Raw genomic sequence first — 18,264 nt, forward strand, 5'->3', positions numbered from 1 at the left:
CTTTAACTGCAGTAACATTTAAATTATTTTTAAAATTTGTGCTTAGAATTTTTTTTTATCCTGGTTAAGCTATTGTATTAGTTTAATTTGAATTTGTTTCAAATTGTTATTGCTTTATCTATATCCTGCCCTGAAATCCCTTAATAAAGGACAGGAGTTATATAGTGTGGAATTTGGGGACTGCAGCCTACATGATAACAGAAAGGTCACATCTTTCAAGATGAGTCTTCTAACATAGGATCAGACCGAACACAGGACATGGTTTGGCATTCCATGAATGAGCTATATGTCCATGTTTTTCCTCCTGCCCTCATATACTCCAGTTCTCTTCCTTACTTTCATTACAGAAGCAAACCACCATTTATCCACTTTGTATGCTTTGTGTGCTATGGCTAACCAATAAGTTAGAAGGAGGAAGGAATCAGAGCATGCAAAGGAAAGTGGGAGCATGGAAGTACAGGGTCCATTCACCTAGCAGCAAACCATAAATTTGTGATACATCTCTGGTGATGTGTGCCATTTCAATTTGAAGGCTTCACTGACAACCCAGCAAGTACGATAGAAATTTACAATCAATCATTTGACAAATCTTGCCATATCCCCAAGTTTTCTTCTATGCTATTCATCTGGTTTTAACTTCAAATCAAAATACTGAACAATTACAGCAGTTTAAGGAAGCCTCATAAATGAAAATGTAAACTTTTTCTACTTTGGTTGTAAAAGGTATTAGTAACATCAAGACTGTCACTAATTTTTTTCCCTGTAACCCTGGTTTGCAGTACAATTGAAACACATTCTGCCAATTCTGTCTATCTGGCCTCATCCCTGAAGATCCTGACAGTATCTTCTTTCTATGGAACACATAAGGCCTATCTTAGGCATAGTTACAGCAGAATCATACTGAGTATAAATTCTAGGATTCTGGATCCAAGATTTTCAAAAATTCAGAACCTTTTGTAATTGGAATTTCAGACAAAGAACTTGCAGCTGTGGCTGTTAGACATCCCTGAAAGCAGAAGTGGGGAACCTATGGTCTTCGGGAAGGTGCTGAACAATGGCTCTCAGTAATCCTGACCCCTGGCCATGCTAGTTGTAGCTGATGGAAATTGGACTCCAATAATAAGGTGACAGACTCCACTGCTGCCTTAAAGCAAGCAACATTAGTAAACCCTCCATTCGACCCAGATGCAAAGATAGCATACTATGGCAGTCATTTCAAAAATGTATTCGACAAAGCCATGGACTTCCCCCATAAAAATGAACTGTTATCTGAACTATTTGATCATTTTTGCCTAAAATAGATGAATGTCTGACACAACTGATGCTTGATGCCTCCTGCCCCCCCTTTTCATTGTGATTATATAATAATCAAATTTTATTGTGTTATTCTGTTATTTGTGAGCTGTCTTGAACATCTTCTTGGCTATAAATGTTTTTAAAATAAACTGTAGCTTGCCCACCACTTCTTCAACAATGCACTACTCCAGGGAGGAACAGTGTGCTAAAATGAAAGGTACACTATCAGTTCTCTGCACAGGTTTGTAGGAAAAATCCACATGGCAAAGAGCACCTAATAACCAGAATGCTTTGTAAAGTAAAAGGCAGATAGAATTGGGGGGATTTCACCAGGAAACTAAATATATAGAGGAATCCCTGTAGGCAGAATTTATTTGATGTCTCATACAGAAAAGTTAAAGGAAGTAATAAAAAGGGCACCCATCTTAAATTTAGCATCCTTCCTGCTGTTCTCAGCTCCTATTCACAATGGGTAAATGTTATTTGTTTACTGGCAACATGACAGCATGTGCAATTAAAGACGCATTACCTCTGTGACAGCTTGGATAGATGCTCCATGTTTCAGCAAAAGTTCCATCACTTTAATTCTATTCTTTTTGCAGGCAATATGGAGAGGTGTAAAACCATTCTGCAAAAGTGAGAAAGGACTTTCAAAAGATCTCAGGGTGGAAAAAAGTTGTCATTGATAAAAGTTGTCTAAATTACAGTATCTTCATGAAATTTGCAACATCTCTTTTTGATATCCTGCGGCAGCCAACTGTCACTTCATTTCAAAAAAGTTTACTTTGCTGGTTGAAACACTAATGATGAATATGCTCTGGAAATACACACACTCATACTTTCTCTGCCCTATACAATGTGGTACAAAGATAAGCTACCATTTCGTTTTCGGTGAAGCAAAAGCATGAAGAAAACAAGCCTTCCTGAACATCAAAGATCCATACTCTCTTGCTTACAGCATTGCTTAGATGTTGATGAAAACTTCTATATGTATCAAAGGGACATCACTGGCTTATTTTTAAAATAGCTGACAGAATTGGGCCTCCAATCTGATCAACAATTGCTACCTTCTCAACAGGAGTTTAAAATATCATATTGTTTTCATAACATACAGTCAGAAGCCACTGCCTGTTCCAGCAGAGTGAAAACAGACAGATCTGTTCATTGTTAATTCTTTCTCAGTTGTGCATCAACCTTCTTTCTTCTTTTAATTATTTAGGATAATGATAGGGAAAAGTGCATCAGTAAACAGAGTTGAAAATGTTTCTCATTTCTGTAAATGGAGAGCTTTTAAGTGGAGGGTTGTAAGTCCCTAGCTGGACCTGCACCAGGATGTTCCCCTTTCTTGTAGAATTAAAATATATAGTCATGTTAATCTATAGAATCAGAGAGATCCTGTAGCATCTTTGAGGCTAACTGAAAGAAAATGGCAGCATGAGTTTTTGTAGACTTCAATCTACTTACTCAGATGCATTTGTTGGAGTTCTTACTGTAGTTTCCCCAAAAGTCAAGTTTATTAGTATTTGAATAGGTCAAATAAATGGCCCTTTATTTTCCCATACATACATGTCTTGTCTCGTTATTTCATGGTTGATTATCAAAGCTCAGGGATGTGTGGAAAATCATCTGATAGATGTTACTAAATTTACCTTTTGATTTCTCTCAGAATTTCTTGGATGGTCTGCTAAAGAAAGACTTTTACTATGACTTTTGCACTAGAAAGTGGCAAGTTGTACAAACACTGCAATGGTATCTTTATACATGGTATTGAAACTACAACTAGTCTAGCAAGTGATACCAGAGAATGCAGTGCCACTTGAGGATTGCATATGGCTCCCTCACTGAAAGAACTACTCTGGATTTCAGCTTTCTTCTGAGTCCAAATTAAAGTGCTGGTGGTGGTCCTTTACAGTTTTGGAGCAGAAGACCTTCAGTATGACATTGTCTACCTACTCAGAGCTTCAGTATAGATCCTCCTGTGAGAGTTCCAACATCTCAGAACTATATGCTTTTGGAAGGAAGGAGAGGCCTTTTACACTGGTTGCATTCAGGCTCAAAAACTGTCCCACTCGGAGGCTTCTTTTGCTCCCTTTTTAATGGCTTTCCTTTTCAGAAATGGTTTGGAAAGGTGAAAGATGATCTTCTCACTGAATTGGTAAATTGGTAGGTGCAGTCTAATTAAATTGTTTCTAATGGTTGACTGCATGTTTTGCACTCGTTTATTCTGCTGCTTTTATTGTTTTACTGTTTTTAAAATTGCTAAAATGTATTTAATTCAGTGCAGTTATCTATCTTAAGCTTCAGTGCAAAAGCCTCTGTTTTCAAGTGACCAGTTTGTCATTATCTTCCATTCAGCAGTGCTAAAGGTTTGTCTGGGTTTCAATGAAATGAGAAACCATGGCTAGTTAAAAAGGAAGCTAAAGCTGCTGTCTTCCTCATGAAAGCCCTGTCAGAGGAACAGAAGAACAGATGGGCCACCTGCTTGCATAGATGTGTTCACACTCTGTACTGTTTGCTGTGGCAGGGAGGGGATACCACCTGTCTACCTGGGCAGGGATGCACATTGTAAACATGGATTCAGACAGCTATTCTTTCAGAGTGTTCTATTCTTCCTGTTTGTGTGGGAAATACATGATCCTGCCCAGTGTGGGATATCTAGTGAAAGTGCAGGTCTCTGCCTTCTGTTCAAGCACAAAGGGGGCTAGGATGCTTCACAGGCCACAAATTCCTCATCCCAGTGATAAATCTATTATGTTTGAATGCAGCAAATGGATTGCAGCTAAGTGTGTTCTTCCATTTACAGAAAGTGGTCTTCTGTTCTTGGTAAGGAAGGTTTAACAAGAGGGAGGGATAGGAGGGGATCTTCACCACTTCCCCTATTCTCTTGAAGTTCCTCACAAGTCTTCCATATTGCTCTGGGGAATGCTACAGCAAATTTGGGGTGGTAGGAGAGGAGGGAATCTGAAAGTGCAACTGAGTTGAAGAGGGCTATTTTCCAGTCTTCATGGAACTCTGGATCCAACCCAATGCATTTTAATTTCTGCCATGAACATATGAACACCCAGCAAAGTAGAAACATGGATTACACTTCATTCTGAAGGAGTGATTATAGAGTAGCTATTTGTTGGTGTAAGGATTAAAGAATTAACTATTATAAATTTAAGCTATTTTAATGCTGTTGAATCTATTACAAAAGGAGTGGGCAATTCCCTTCACAAGTACACATGGACCCAAACATAGGATCAAAAAATAAGAAAAGTATGTCTTTCTGATGAAGACCTGAAAAATGAGGAAAGTATGTCTTTCTGAATAGGCCTGAATCTAACTAAAATACAGTAGGATATGAGAGTATATGAATGGGAGGGGGGAGATTGTTCAAAAGAAAAAAGTTAGTAAAGAAGAAAGCAGGGTCTTATAGGTATGTTTTTGTTCCAGCAAGAGAGAATACTTATGGAAATGACACAAGACAAGTCTAAATAAACTTTCCATTTGGAGACTTTTTTAAAAGACAAAAAAATTGCATAAATTCAGGACTACAGCAAAAACAGCCTAAAGATCACAATCTTTCCTTTACAATAGCTTTGAAATGCAGGTTTACCCATATACATAGACAAGCTTACAGAAAAGTAAGACTTTTGGGGTGGGGTAAGTTGTTATCTTTTACAGCAGTCATTAGACTATCCTATCTTCCTCTAACCCATTCATAATCTTCTCTTTATCCCCCAGTTTAATTCTTGCTTTGAAAACATTAGGAACTTTTAAAACACAAAATTCTCTTTTTCCCTATCATTTCAAAAGCCAGAAATTTCATCTGATCCTTTCAAACTGATACAGAATCTGAATTTATCATACACAGCCTGCCAACAGGAGTCAAAGGCCATATTTACCCATTTCTCTCATACCAAGAGCAAGCCATCAAAATTCCACACAAATTGGATTCAGCTTACTGATAGACAGAAAATGGCACAAATCCTATTCTTTAACATCACAGAGAAGCCCTCTAATTGCACAAGAAATGCACTGTTAATTTCAGTATAACAACTCTTTTCTCAAACCCCATGAGCAATTACAGTCTTTTATCCCCCTAAATGTCAGGACACTCAAAAACAAGAGGCATAACCATAATGGGAGACTATGCTTCCAGAAAATAGGAGCCTTGCTGTGTACTCACCAGTGCTTTGGCATTAGGATTAGCTTTCTTGTCCAATAAAACCTTTGCAACTTTGTAATGACCACAGTGGGCAGCAACGTGCAGAGCTGTCAGATAGTCATTTGTGACATCATCCACAGGCACATTGTGCTCAATCAGGAGCTGAACACAGTTGAGGTGGTCCCCCTGTGTTGCCATGTGCAATGGAGATAAGCCATTCTGGAAAGAGCAGAAGGGGCAGGAAAAACAGGATAAGACACTTGCATGAAAACCACACTGCTGCTACACCTAGCTGTACAAGCTTTTGTGGTTTATATAAGGAACATTAATAAGGAGACGCTTTGGCTAAACCGTTTCATTCAAGTGTTATTCACACTTTATTCAAGCAGCCCTTTCATGGGAACATGAAAATAACCTGAGGGAAGGTCAGTTAAAAAAAGGAGGAGGAGGAGGAGACAAAGAAGGGAAGGAGGGAAGGAATGTTTATATAGACAGAATTTAATTGTTTAACTTGGAAGCCTAAGTACTAAGTACAGTACTGTTACTAACAACCTAACAATGTCATCTTCCTGATCCGCTAGCCATGGTTAGAACCTGGGATCATCTACCCTCTGCTTTGTAGTAGGTTGTGCTCTCCCTGGTACAGAACATACCTAAGCAGCAGGACCACACTCCATCTATAACTATAAAAGCAACTAAACAGTTACAATTACATTGCAAAAAAAGTGGTGTCCCTTTTTATATTACAAACATAATGTAATTTATTATGTTTATGTTATTGCCAGAAAAAAAAGAACTGGTTGTTAGTAACTCATTTGTAATTATTTCTGTCCAAGATCTTCAATTAGTACAATCAACCCTAAGCAGCTTCAAATCATAATCAGCTTTAAACCCTAGTAAACTTTGCCTGTCTTGCACCTCTTAACATTTATTTCCTGCAAACTTTTCATACATGTACATAACACATCTCAGGTAGTGTACAAATCACATTTTTTTAGAAACACACTCAAGATGTTTCAAGGGAACATGGCAATAGTTGTTTGCAAACCATTTTTATCACACAGTTTTTTGTGGGTTTTTTTTTTTTACTATGTGGCCATGTTCTAGAAGAGTTTGTTCTAGAAACTGGAAAAATATCAAGAACAATCTCTTCTAGAACATGGCCACATAGCCCAAAAAACCTACCAAAAAAAACACAAACCCCAACTATGGATGCCGGCCTTCGACTTCACATTTTTATCACACTGGTACACTTATAGCAACACATCTGGGTTATGTTACCCTGTTAAACATGAAGCAATCCAGTCATTAGAAAATATCTATAGGCTTGATCTTGAGTTCATCTAAAGTTCCAGTCCTAAAGCTACATACTGAATTGTCAGTCAGTTACATTTGTGCTGTAGTAATACAGTGGGCCCTTGCCTTAGGCAGGGGATCCGTTCCGGACTACCACCACCCCCGCGTAAGGCAAAAAGCTTGTATGCTTGAGCCCATTGGATATAATGGGGCTCGTGCTCACTGCATAGATGCATGCGCATGCACCATTCTCCCTTTTGCCAGGCAGCTTCAGCATAAGCTGAAAGCCTCCTATAATGAACCTGCATATGGCACGGGCTCACTGTAATGTTATTCATAAGACAAATTCCAGAGTCCATATTATGGGACTATCTTCATTAAGACATTTGAAAATCCCTTTCTGCTGGTGTATTAAAGTTGTGATCACAATATAGTCATATATGTGTGTGTTCTCCAAGAGCTCCAATCCAATTGCACTGGCAATGATGGGACAGCGATTATTGAAATGCTAAGTCTAAAATTCACAGGCCACCAAAGAATTTCTTTATTACACATATGGTGTCCCCATGTGCCCATGGCTGGCATAAGTCACACAGTGATTTCACTTTAGATTCCCAAAAAGTAAAGCAGCAAATATTCAGATTGTATATTATGCACAAAAGCAAGTGTTGCTGTCACGGCAAGGATGTCCAGGGCTACATCTCAGAATCATCTTTATGTTAGTTAATAGACTCAGTAAACAGACTCAACTTTTCCTCTTACTGTAATCATTTTCAGTTGAGTTGTATTATTCTAAAAGGGCAGACCATAGAGGTGCATAGGAAAATAATCCTAAATCTGGTCTCAGCAAAGAAATACCAATCGTTATGTAAAATGACATATGAATGCATCTCAAGGCACAGGTCTTTAAAAAGATTGCCTCAAAAAAAATAAAACATTTGGCATTATATCTGAACTTCTGAACTTTACTTTTTGGACCATTACTCCCAGTATCCTCCAACCAGAAAGAACACTGGCTGAGGGATTCTGGGAGCAGTCATCCAAAGAAGAAAATTTTTCAAGCTCTGGATTCCATATGATAGAAGCATGGCAGTTAAAGCAGAATAACAGTGCTATAATTGTGTAGTGTGAATGGGCCACTGGATGGCCACTGTGGCAGTAGAATGCTTTTGTCCAAATTCAGCAAGACTCTTATTCACTTAGTGTTCCTCCTTATGGAAACATTCCTGTCTATAGGAAAATAGCAGGTCATCCACAGTTTCTTTGCCTGGTTTATTTGCATGGAAGAATGAGAAACAGGTTTTCTTCGTTGCCTGCTGTGCATGGGAACTGTCTTTCAGCTGGGAGACCTTTTCAATCACCACCACATAGTTATTTCTACCTATCTGACATCCAGAAACAAGCTAAACTCGTTTCTTAAATTCTATTTTTAAAGACACAATAGAATTAGAAAACCAAAAAAGGGCAGTTTTCTTTGCTAAGAAAACCAAGTAGGCCACTTCTACTTGAGCTCCATCCACACCACACCCCATTTTTAAAATGATGGATAATTGATGTGGCTCTGTGCCACTTGAATGGGTTTATTAATGTCATTTGCATGTTTTTCTGCCTCTTCTTTTATCACACCTGGTCAAAATTACCATATCAGAAAGACAGAGAACAGAGGCTCCCAAAGCAGAGCTTCCAACGTTCATCTTTAATGTGAAGCAACTTTTGCTCTAGAGGAAGAAAAGTGCATGTGAATTACAGTGGAGGCGTTGCTTTGCTGAACAGTTACATAAGTCTTTTTCTAGGCTAGCATCCTGCCATGACCATCATATAAACATGTAGTTTCAAATTCAGAAGTGGTGGGCCATTTTTTTCCAGGTTTTGGAAGAAAAGCTATTGATATAATTTTTGAAATAGCTATTTCTAAACATTTAGGGGCACCCAGGAAAAGGAGGGGCATAAGGTCTTATAAATTAGTATTCCCAATAAAGTGACTAACAATGACAAATAAATAAAAATAAAATCATAGCAATTCACTTATGCCATAAAGTAACAATAAAGCTTTTCAGTGAAGTAACGTGGAGAAACAGCTTGTTCATAATAAAGCAATGAAGACAAAAATGTTCTGTGGTTGCATTTTAGACTGAACCATGTCACTATTGCAGAGACTGGAAGAGTTAGGTTTTGGACTACAGCTTCCAAAATCCTGCAGCAAAGTATCCTCAGAGGCCATATCTACTGGGGGATTATCAGATACGTAGCCCAAAAAAGAAACATTTCCAAGCCACACTGTAATTAACATCAACACAATTGATAACAAAAAGTATGGACAACAAACAGGGCCCTTTTAATACACATTGTAGCAAGTGCAGAGTTTATTTTAATTCTACAGATCAGGGATAGAAAGAATATTCACTGTTTTGCATTTTTGGGCTGAAAACATGGATTTCCCAGTCAGGAAGAATCTCACAGTAGTGAGAGCACTGCACATCCTAACGTTTGGGGAAATTATTCTTGGCAGAGATATAGATGGGTCTTTGCACTACAATGGTGTGGGGGTTTTTATGTGTGCAAACTCCCAGATAATTTAAATAATCACAAGGGTTTTTGTGCAAGACTGCTATTTCTTTCTAAGTAGGTATCTGGAAACACCCTTTTTTGTACTACAAATGATTCACACCCAAAATATCTCATGTATTCTTGCACAGAGTAATTTTCTGAAACATTTCAGGATGTGCAAAATACTGGGTGAAAACTGTGCAGAAATACTCATTTTCTCAATAGCATGAAAAATAATTATCGCCACTTATGCAGATGAAATAGTCAATTATGTACATCCCTATTATAGATATAATAAATGCCAGATCACTGTAGGAATTGCAGTAGTTGTGAAAATGGCCCTGGAGGTTGCAGCAAACCTGGTCTGAGCATGGTTTTTCAAGGCTGAGGCCTAAAGGACTGAAACCTCACATGAAGCAGAGAATACTGCTTAGTAAGACCAGAGGAAAATGGAGAAAGTCAGGTTTCCAGTAGCCTAATTCTAGAAAATTATTTTTGGTGCAACTTATCCAACACAACAAGGGAAAGGCAAACACGCACAGTGGATCACTGGGAGTGTGTGGGGGGGGGGGGGGGGGGGGGGTTGACACTTGGTCTGGCGGCTGCCATTTGGCAGCAGGCACATGCTGCCACCCGCCTTCCTGCTGCCCTGGCAACCTTTGCAGAGGTAGCAAGGGCAGTGGAGAGGAAGGTGAGGTAGTGGACACATGCCTGCCCCTGCCAGCCCCATTGTCCTGGCTCCTTTCTCTGAATCAGGGCAACAGGAAGGAGGATGAGGGTGACAGATACATGCACGCACATGTGCATGTATGCCCCTGCTGGCGTCCCTACTGCCCTGGCTCTCTCCACCAAGGAAATCAGGGTAGCAGGGTGGAGGGTGAGGGCAGTGGACACATGCATGCCTCTGATGGAGGACAAGAAACCCCATTCTCTATTCAGGCCTCCCCTTTGCTGCCTTGCTTGCTTAGCTGCCCACCCCCTGGCAGCCCTTTCCAGGTGTCACTGGGCAGCAGATGGACAACCAGCCACAGGACAGGTGAGCAAGCCAGTGCTGGGGGGGGGGGGAGAGGAAGAGGGCACCGCACTGTGTGACACCAACCTTAGTGACACCACTGAACATACATATCAAGTTTTCAAATGTACTTAATGAATGCAATTATTTTTTTTTCCAAATCTAAAACCATTTGTTAGTGGCTTAGTGTTTTTTTTTAAAAGTAATTTAGACAAAGTTGTACACTCCTGCTTTATTTCTGACTTAAAGAGGGACCAGAGAGTGGAGTGGGGTGCAGACAACTGCTGGAAGTCTCTGCATAGATTCTGGGTTCACATTCTGAAGAACCTGACACCAGTGTAGTACAATAAACAAGTTCAGAGACTTGACAAAAAAAGTATAGAGGCATTATGGCCTCCAAATTCATGCAACCAATTTTCTATCCACTGCTATTTTTAAATACACAGATCATGAAATGATGCCAAAAACGTGAAACCTGCAAAGCCTGTTTAACAAGACTTCACAGTGGGAAAGTATAGGAAAAAACACGAATACTTCAGGAAGTTGTAACTCTCTCATACCTACTTGAAAGTATCTGAATATTAACCACCTGTAGTAGGCTAGGGTTTTAAAGTGGGAAAAAGCATGTCTCATCATGAAAAACCTGTTTATTACATGGAAGAGAGAAAGACAAGTGAGTCCAGAAAGGAGATGGCAGGTTTTTAAAAAGAAAGTGTTGCACAAGTGTGTGTGTGTATGTGCGAGAGATGAGAGAGCATAACATAACTGTCTATGTGTATATGGTTAGCATGAATCCTCTCAGCTTCATAGTCAAGTCCTATAAGGAGCTGGCATACTGGGTAAGAAAAGCCTGGAAAATGTTTGATCCTCCCAATGTTTTGGACTTGATCTCCCAGAAGCCCAGCCAGCATGGCCAATGATTAAGAAAGGGGAAATTAGTCCAAAACTTCTGCAGGAAAAAAATTTACCCACCCTTGGTGCATCTTAACTATGATATTCGCTTGCAAACCTTATCTCTGCTATCTACATGGCAACCTCATCCTCCATCTTATTTCCAAATTATATTCCTCTCCCAACCCCATGCTTCATATTACCTTTGTTTTGGAAAGAATAGGAGCTCCTCGATCAAGTAGCATACGTACAACTTGTTCATGGCCACTTCGTGCCCCACAGTGGAGAGGTGTCAGCCCGTCCTATTGAACATGAAAGCCACAATATATCAATTTGAGGGATAAACATTTCACACATTGAAACAATCATTTACTGCTCTCTCCTCCAGTGGTACACTTCATTAATTTTACAGTATAATTTCATTACAATAGCCTCTTAACAAAGAAAAGAAAATCATTGTCAATGTCATGTGCAGTATTGTTCACCAGTCTTGTGCTTAAGAGCTAGGGTTGCCAGAAAGAAACCTGGAGAGGTCTCTTGTGCCTTTAATGGTTGTGCAGAAGAGGGAATTTTAGCATGTGTTGTTTGTTAACTGGTTTCATGACAAGCAAGGGCTGCTGAAATTCTCTCTTCTACACATTAAAGGTATAAAAACCCTTTCAAGTTTTTAGTATGAAAATCCTAGTAAGAGCACCACAACAACACATGCTTATAGTCTGGCCTTTTTCATATTAAGAAGTGTTTGATTAATTTATCTAATGCTACAGTTTGTGTTTCTAATGAAGAGTTCAATTCACAAAAAAATCTGCAAAACATTATTTGTTAGTGTTTAAGTGCCACAAGACCCTTTATTGTTGTTTTCCACAACAAAGTAAGCAACCACTCTTCTAGAAACTGTTTTGTAAGAAAAATGCTTGGGCTTTCTACCTATTCTGTGCTTGAGCTGAATGTTTCCTTGGGCTAAAAAGACAGATCTCAAGGCCAGAGATAGGATTACATAGTTCTAATCAGATTGTGGACAAAATAAATCTGAACAGCAACAGAAACTCAGGCCCAACACTTGAGTCAAGTAGGAACACACATGAGCTAGAAATCTGTTCCAAGACATTCTGGAGGTAGATGAACAAATTCTGTGCCAAGTCATGGTCGAAAACCACCCACGTATTAAGTGTTTGGGCAAAAAATCCTAAAATGCCTTTTTCTCTCCCTGGAAGTACAGGTAAAAGTGGAGGGCTACATTCACACACTGCTTACTCACTTCCCCCCTGCAATTCCTACTCTTGTTATATGTATTTTCTCAGCCTAGGAAAATAATTGTGCAGTTTCCATTATGAGCATGGATTTCTTCACTTAGCCAGAGTCTCAGCTGGCTCAACTACTAAGCTGACTGTGACAGCTGATTCTGGGTATTTGAAATGGCAGCAAACTGATCATTTAATTATTATACTTTTTACTGCCAGGGAGGAGAAAAGGCATTTGTGGGTTTTTCTGACTTCGGTGTCAAAGCAACGTCAGAGATCTTGGCACTTTGAACTTTGATTTGGCAAGGGATGTGTTGTTCCACCTCTGTCAGCCAATGTCTTAGGCTGACCGTCTCTAATTGGACCCAGCCTTTGGATTTGAACTTTTTCTTGCTGTTCTCATACAATCTCATCATACTCAAACAGTTCACACCATTTAACTGGGCTGCCGAGAATTATTTTTAAAATGGTTTGTAACCATGTTATGCCTACATTCCCTAGAAAAACATAAAATATTGAATTGCAGTTAAACACAAGATATTAAAGAAGACACCATCCCAACATATAAAGATACTTTAAAAACATCAATCATATATAAACAGTTTAAAATATAGCTAATGAAAATGTGATTAAAAGGTGACAAAGTCATTCAGTTTCAGCCATTTGGCTACAAGAAATGCAAAAGAGGAAATGCATTCATTATCAGCAACAGCAGCAGCAACAGTAAGGAGACTATAGACTATGTAATAATAACCTGCGGCCATGTCACTTTTACATAATGTATATTTACATCACCCTTGAATTTTTTGTTAGATAATAGTTCATTCCAGGGAATAGGTAATGCAAACCTTCTGTTTTCTAAACATTAAAATGCTCTCAACCATACTTGGCATATTGCTGGCACTGAATAAGAAGTGACTGTGGTCCAAAACACACTGCAGAAATAATCCAGTTTGAAACCATTTTAGCTGCCCGGGTTCAGTGCTAGGGAATCCTGGGAACTGTACTGTAGTTTATTGTGGCACCAGAGCTCTATGACAAAGAAGGCTAAATGTCTCACAAAACTACAGTTCTAAAAATTCCCTGGCATTGAGCCAGGGCAGTTAAACTGGATTATTTCTGCAGTGTGTTGTGGACCTTTGATTACCTTAATACTGCAATAGTGGTTTAAATGTTGTAAGAAAGTGCATAAAGTTGCATTTAGTTAACTACAGTGAGACTGGCTATCCTGTCCCCATCTGCATGCAGATACATATGTTCTTGAGAGCCAGCATGTCATATTGTTTGAGTAGTAAATTAGGACTCCAAGAGACCAGGGCTCAAATCCCTACTTGGGCATGGGTGACCATGGGCAAGTCACACTTTCTTAGTCTCAGAGGTAGGCAATGTCAAACCCCCTCTGGACAAATCTTGCCAAGAAAGCCCTATGACAGATTCACCTTAGGGTATCCAGAAGTCAGAAAGTACTTGAAGGAACATAACAACAACAACATACTGTATGTACTTATAGCAATTGTCTGTATATGTGTGTGTATACAGTCGGACCTCCCTATCCACAGGGGATCTGTTCTGGACCCATGGATACAAAAAAGCAGGACCTCTAGTCCTATTTTTCCTAATTGTGGCATGACGTACACACACACACTAGCATGGATACATGCACACATGGTCATTGGGGACAATGAGGCTTGCCATCTGCGGATGCTGAGATCCATGGATGGCAAATCCACAGATACAGAGGTATAGCTGTATATAAACATGCATGCCTGTTTGCATGCCTACACCTTTCACTAAAATGTCTGCAAGTGATAAATGTAAGAAATGCTAACTGGTTCTAAGGTTTTTGTGGGGCCTTGGAAACAAAAAAGTATGAAATATTAAGCTATGTTGGGATGTAAACTTTCTTCACCTGATATACTGACTCATGTGTGCACTCTTTCTTCTTCTTCTTTTGGCTACATGATGCTTATTTCCCATCACCAGAAATTGAGACTGATGCTGAACTAATGCTTGGGCAAATAGTTTTAATGCAGGTCACCAAATAATGTGTGTTGCATGAATCCATCTATCCAGAGCTATTGAGCCAACAAGAATGTCAAGTCAATGATTTGACAAAGAAAGTGGATGGGTGAGTTTGGTAGATAGGTAGTCTGCAAATAGTCAGACTGCTTTGCATGGAAACTGGGACTGAGAGATTCAGGACCCTGTAGGAAAATGTAATGACAGGTTGATTTTTATCTCCAAGAAAGCCTGTTCAGACTGAGAAGACAAGCCAGGCTAGGGTCAAAGTTTTATAAAACCAGGAATAAATTCATTGGTAATTTTTATCATCTGACATCTCCCCATTCCCAGTAGATAATGCATGCTGTGACACTTCTGCTTATTTATAATGAGGACACCCAAGAGCAGCAGAGAACAAACCACTAGCTATATCTTTTGGCAAGCCAGAAAATAAGGCTCTAATCCTATACAAGCTCACCTGAGAGTGAGCTCTATTAAACTCAATGCAATTTAATTCACAGTAGACAGGCAGATGATTAAGGCCCTCAGATCCAGAATCTTGCTGTTTTAAACTGTTCAGTGTTATTTTTGCTGGAGGAAAAGAAAACCAGCCAGAAAAATATGGTTTTTGTGCCTCCAAGAAATTTAGTACACAATTGTACGCACAGGTGCTCATAGACAAAAATGTGTTGTGTTTTACAAATATTTTTATGTGTCATTCTGGCAGCTCCTTATCCCTAGAAGGCTTACCTCACATTTATTCACATGTTTGCTTCCTTAGCAGTTCTCACATTGTTCTTCTAGGCCTGAGTGTCACTTATAGTCAACTTAGTTCAAATGACTGAAGCAGATTGTGACCCAGACCACTTACACTGCTTCATTTCATAGATGTACAGGCCATGACATATTTTACCTATTGGCTTAAGTTTTGCTACTACTATTGAATGCTCTGTTATTATCCAGTTGAATGCTCTGTTATTATCCAATGTCTATGCAAGATATAATCAGTAAATACTACTTAAAATCTAAGCATTAATCCTACAAAGAATCACACAAAGGAGACAGTAGGACTACATTCATTTTTCCCAAGCCTTCTCTCATAGTCTCAAAATTTAGCTCCACATTTTTAATGATGGATGGGCAATTGTGGCCCTCCGGAGATTCTGGTTTGCAGATCTCATTCATCATCACTACTAGAGGTAAAGGTCTTAACTGTCTGGAGGTAGAGGAATAGCTGCAATAGGCAACCACAGGGAGGGTGAGTCCAATTTTTCACACACTCAACCTGTCTTGCTTCACCTCACATTTTCAGCCTAAACAGTAGCCCAAAGTATACCAACATATAAAAGCCATAAAAGAATGATACTGTTTGGGGGCCAACTAAAACACACAAAATAATCATGTAAGCTTTTGAAGCTTCACTGGTGTCTTCATCAGGCAAAATCATTGAGGAGAAGAAAAGTGATGATGTAAAGACTCACAGGTCTACATTTTGGCTCATATGGTGCTTCTGTTGTCAGTTAAGATGGTCTGGAGGGAAATCAATGTAGGGATCAGAGAAAAATGGCAGTAAAAGAGAGGCAATAAAATTTCAAATTCACTAGAAGAAGCAAAGTAACTTACACAGAATATCTCCACTGAGATGCTTGATGAAGAAGTTAGCAAAGCTTTGAAGGCTTGCATGATACACAGCAGGCCCTTGGTACCTGTTGTGGTTTGGTTTCAGGACTCCCCATGGATACCAAAATCCATGGATGCTCAAGTCCCATTGCATACAATGGCATAGTAAAATGGTCTCCCTAATATAAAATGGCAAAATCAAGACTTGCTTTTTTGATATTTCCAAGCCGTGGATGCTTGAATCTGTAGATAAACAATCTATGGACAGGGAGGGGCAACTATATTTTGTGCATTTGAGCTGGTTGATAATTCTTTTGTGGATTTTGGATTTTGCTGCATGGATAACATGGTTACCTCACAATAAGTAACCCAGAAGTGAGTGGAAGTAATTTCTGGGTAGTTTTCTTTGTTTGCTGAATTCTGATAAATAAGAAGAGTGTGGGAGGGGGATAGGGAGTGTCTTAAGGCAAATTGATGTTCTGGAAGTGCATTTGAACATTTTGGTGGTAGTTTTTTGCAAAGAAAAATTGATTGGGGGGATCTGGAAGATTTGAGGACCCTGAGGGCTCCAAAAAGCACGTTAAAGACCAGATGTAGCACACTTGTTTCCCTGTCCCTCTTATCCAGCTATGGCCCTTATCACACTCATAGCTGTGTCCAGAGGGCGGGGTGTAGTGTTCTAATTGCCAGATAATCCTCACCATCACCACCTATACTTCTGACATGGCCAAGTAGTGGCTGGGTTAAGGAGCCAGGTAAGGAGGTATCCAGATATTAGAACACAACTGGACAATTACTGACCCTCTCCCGCCCTCCTGATATGGTCATACAGTGGCTAGGAGAGGGGAAAGCAGAGGATGCACCCAGTGTTCATAACATAGCAGTCATTCCTAGTTTGCCCTCTATCCTCTCAACATATCCGTATAGTGACCAGGAAGAAGCGAAAACAGCTTAGTGCTCAGTTATGTTCCCAGACCTGGACAAGCATCTGGGACTTTTGGAGGAGGCCCTGGAGATCCTGAAGGATTGCTGCATCATCATGTTTCAGCTGTCAGAACAAGACTGGCTTTCTCTATTTGTATAGAGAGTTTTACAGGGTTCTCCTTGTCAGGGGTTTTGAAGGCTCATCTGGATCAGGAACTGTGAACCATGAACTACAATATAGGAAACTATATACTAGGAAACTTTGGCTCCCAGTTTCAAAATAAGACAGATTAGTATACTACAGATGGATGATGTTTTAATTGCTAAGCTTTGTTCTGAAGCTGATGACCACATTCCTCAATTTCCACGAAGCTATGTTTATCATAAAACTTTCTGCTTTGATTTTTTTTTTCACACCCTGAAGGAGGGAGTCAAAGGACAATGCAGATAAACCAAGAGATAGCCCAAGATTCAGTCTGTTAAAGTGAGACAGGATCATCCACATGTGTACCTGTGTTAAGGGACTGAGCACAAAACTTGCAAACAATCCAAGTACCCATCTAAACAAAAGTTAGGTACCCAGTTCTAGAACAGTGAAAGAAAATGACATTCGAAAATGCCAGCAAGATGACACATGTAAACAAGATCTATTAAACATGCAATTTAGGCATCACTCCCTCTCTCCTGTTTATTTACAAAGTACAGTGGTGCCTCGGGTTACGAAATTAATTCGTTCCGCGGCTAATTTCGTAACCCGAAAAACCTTCGTAAGCCGAATTGCCATAGGCGCTAATGGGGAAAAAAGCCGCGGCTCTGCCGCGGCTCCATTTAAAACAGCGCCAGAGTTTTTTCGTAACCCGAAAAAACTTTCGTAACCCGAAACAATAAATCCCTATGGGATTTATTCGTATCCCGAAAAATTCGTAACCTGGGTATTTCGTATCCCGAGGTACCACTGTATCAATCACCTCCGCCTAAACACTTCATAGTTTTGCTTTTAAAAGCATTTTGATGCACTTGGAGAACACAGTGTGCTCATATTAACATTTCAATAGTACACTGGAGGGACATCTTGCAGATTGGAAATAACAGGGATGATCCTCCCTGATTTTTAAACTCAATCTTTGAGATTGCACTCAGTAATGATAACTTTATTTTATTGTTTGGACAAACTTTTAGTCATGCCTGAAATTCATCTGTGAGCTTTACATCATCAGCTTATTTGCCAAAAGAACTTATCCAGACCATTATTCACTACACGATTATAGCACCATAATTCCACTTTA

General features: G+C 39.5%; 1 protein-coding gene across 10 annotated transcripts in view; it reads right to left on the reverse strand.

The window, feature by feature from the left end:
* Nucleotides 1-18,264, reverse strand: part of ANK3 (ankyrin 3) — a 284,245-nt gene that overhangs the window by 138,800 nt on the left and 127,181 nt on the right. For all 10 annotated transcript variants that reach the window (XM_042458759.1, XM_042458766.1, XM_042458765.1 and 7 more), the window contains 3 exons: nt 11,396-11,494; nt 5,468-5,665; nt 1,826-1,924 (listed from right to left, as the gene is read on the reverse strand). In XM_042458759.1, the coding sequence (XP_042314693.1) occupies nt 1,826-1,924; nt 5,468-5,665; nt 11,396-11,494 (396 nt within the window). The remainder of the gene's footprint in view (nt 1-1,825; nt 1,925-5,467; nt 5,666-11,395; nt 11,495-18,264) is intronic.

Source organism: Sceloporus undulatus, chromosome 3, assembly GCF_019175285.1.
Source record: "Sceloporus undulatus isolate JIND9_A2432 ecotype Alabama chromosome 3, SceUnd_v1.1, whole genome shotgun sequence".
Taxonomy (NCBI): Eukaryota; Metazoa; Chordata; class Lepidosauria; order Squamata; family Phrynosomatidae; genus Sceloporus; species Sceloporus undulatus.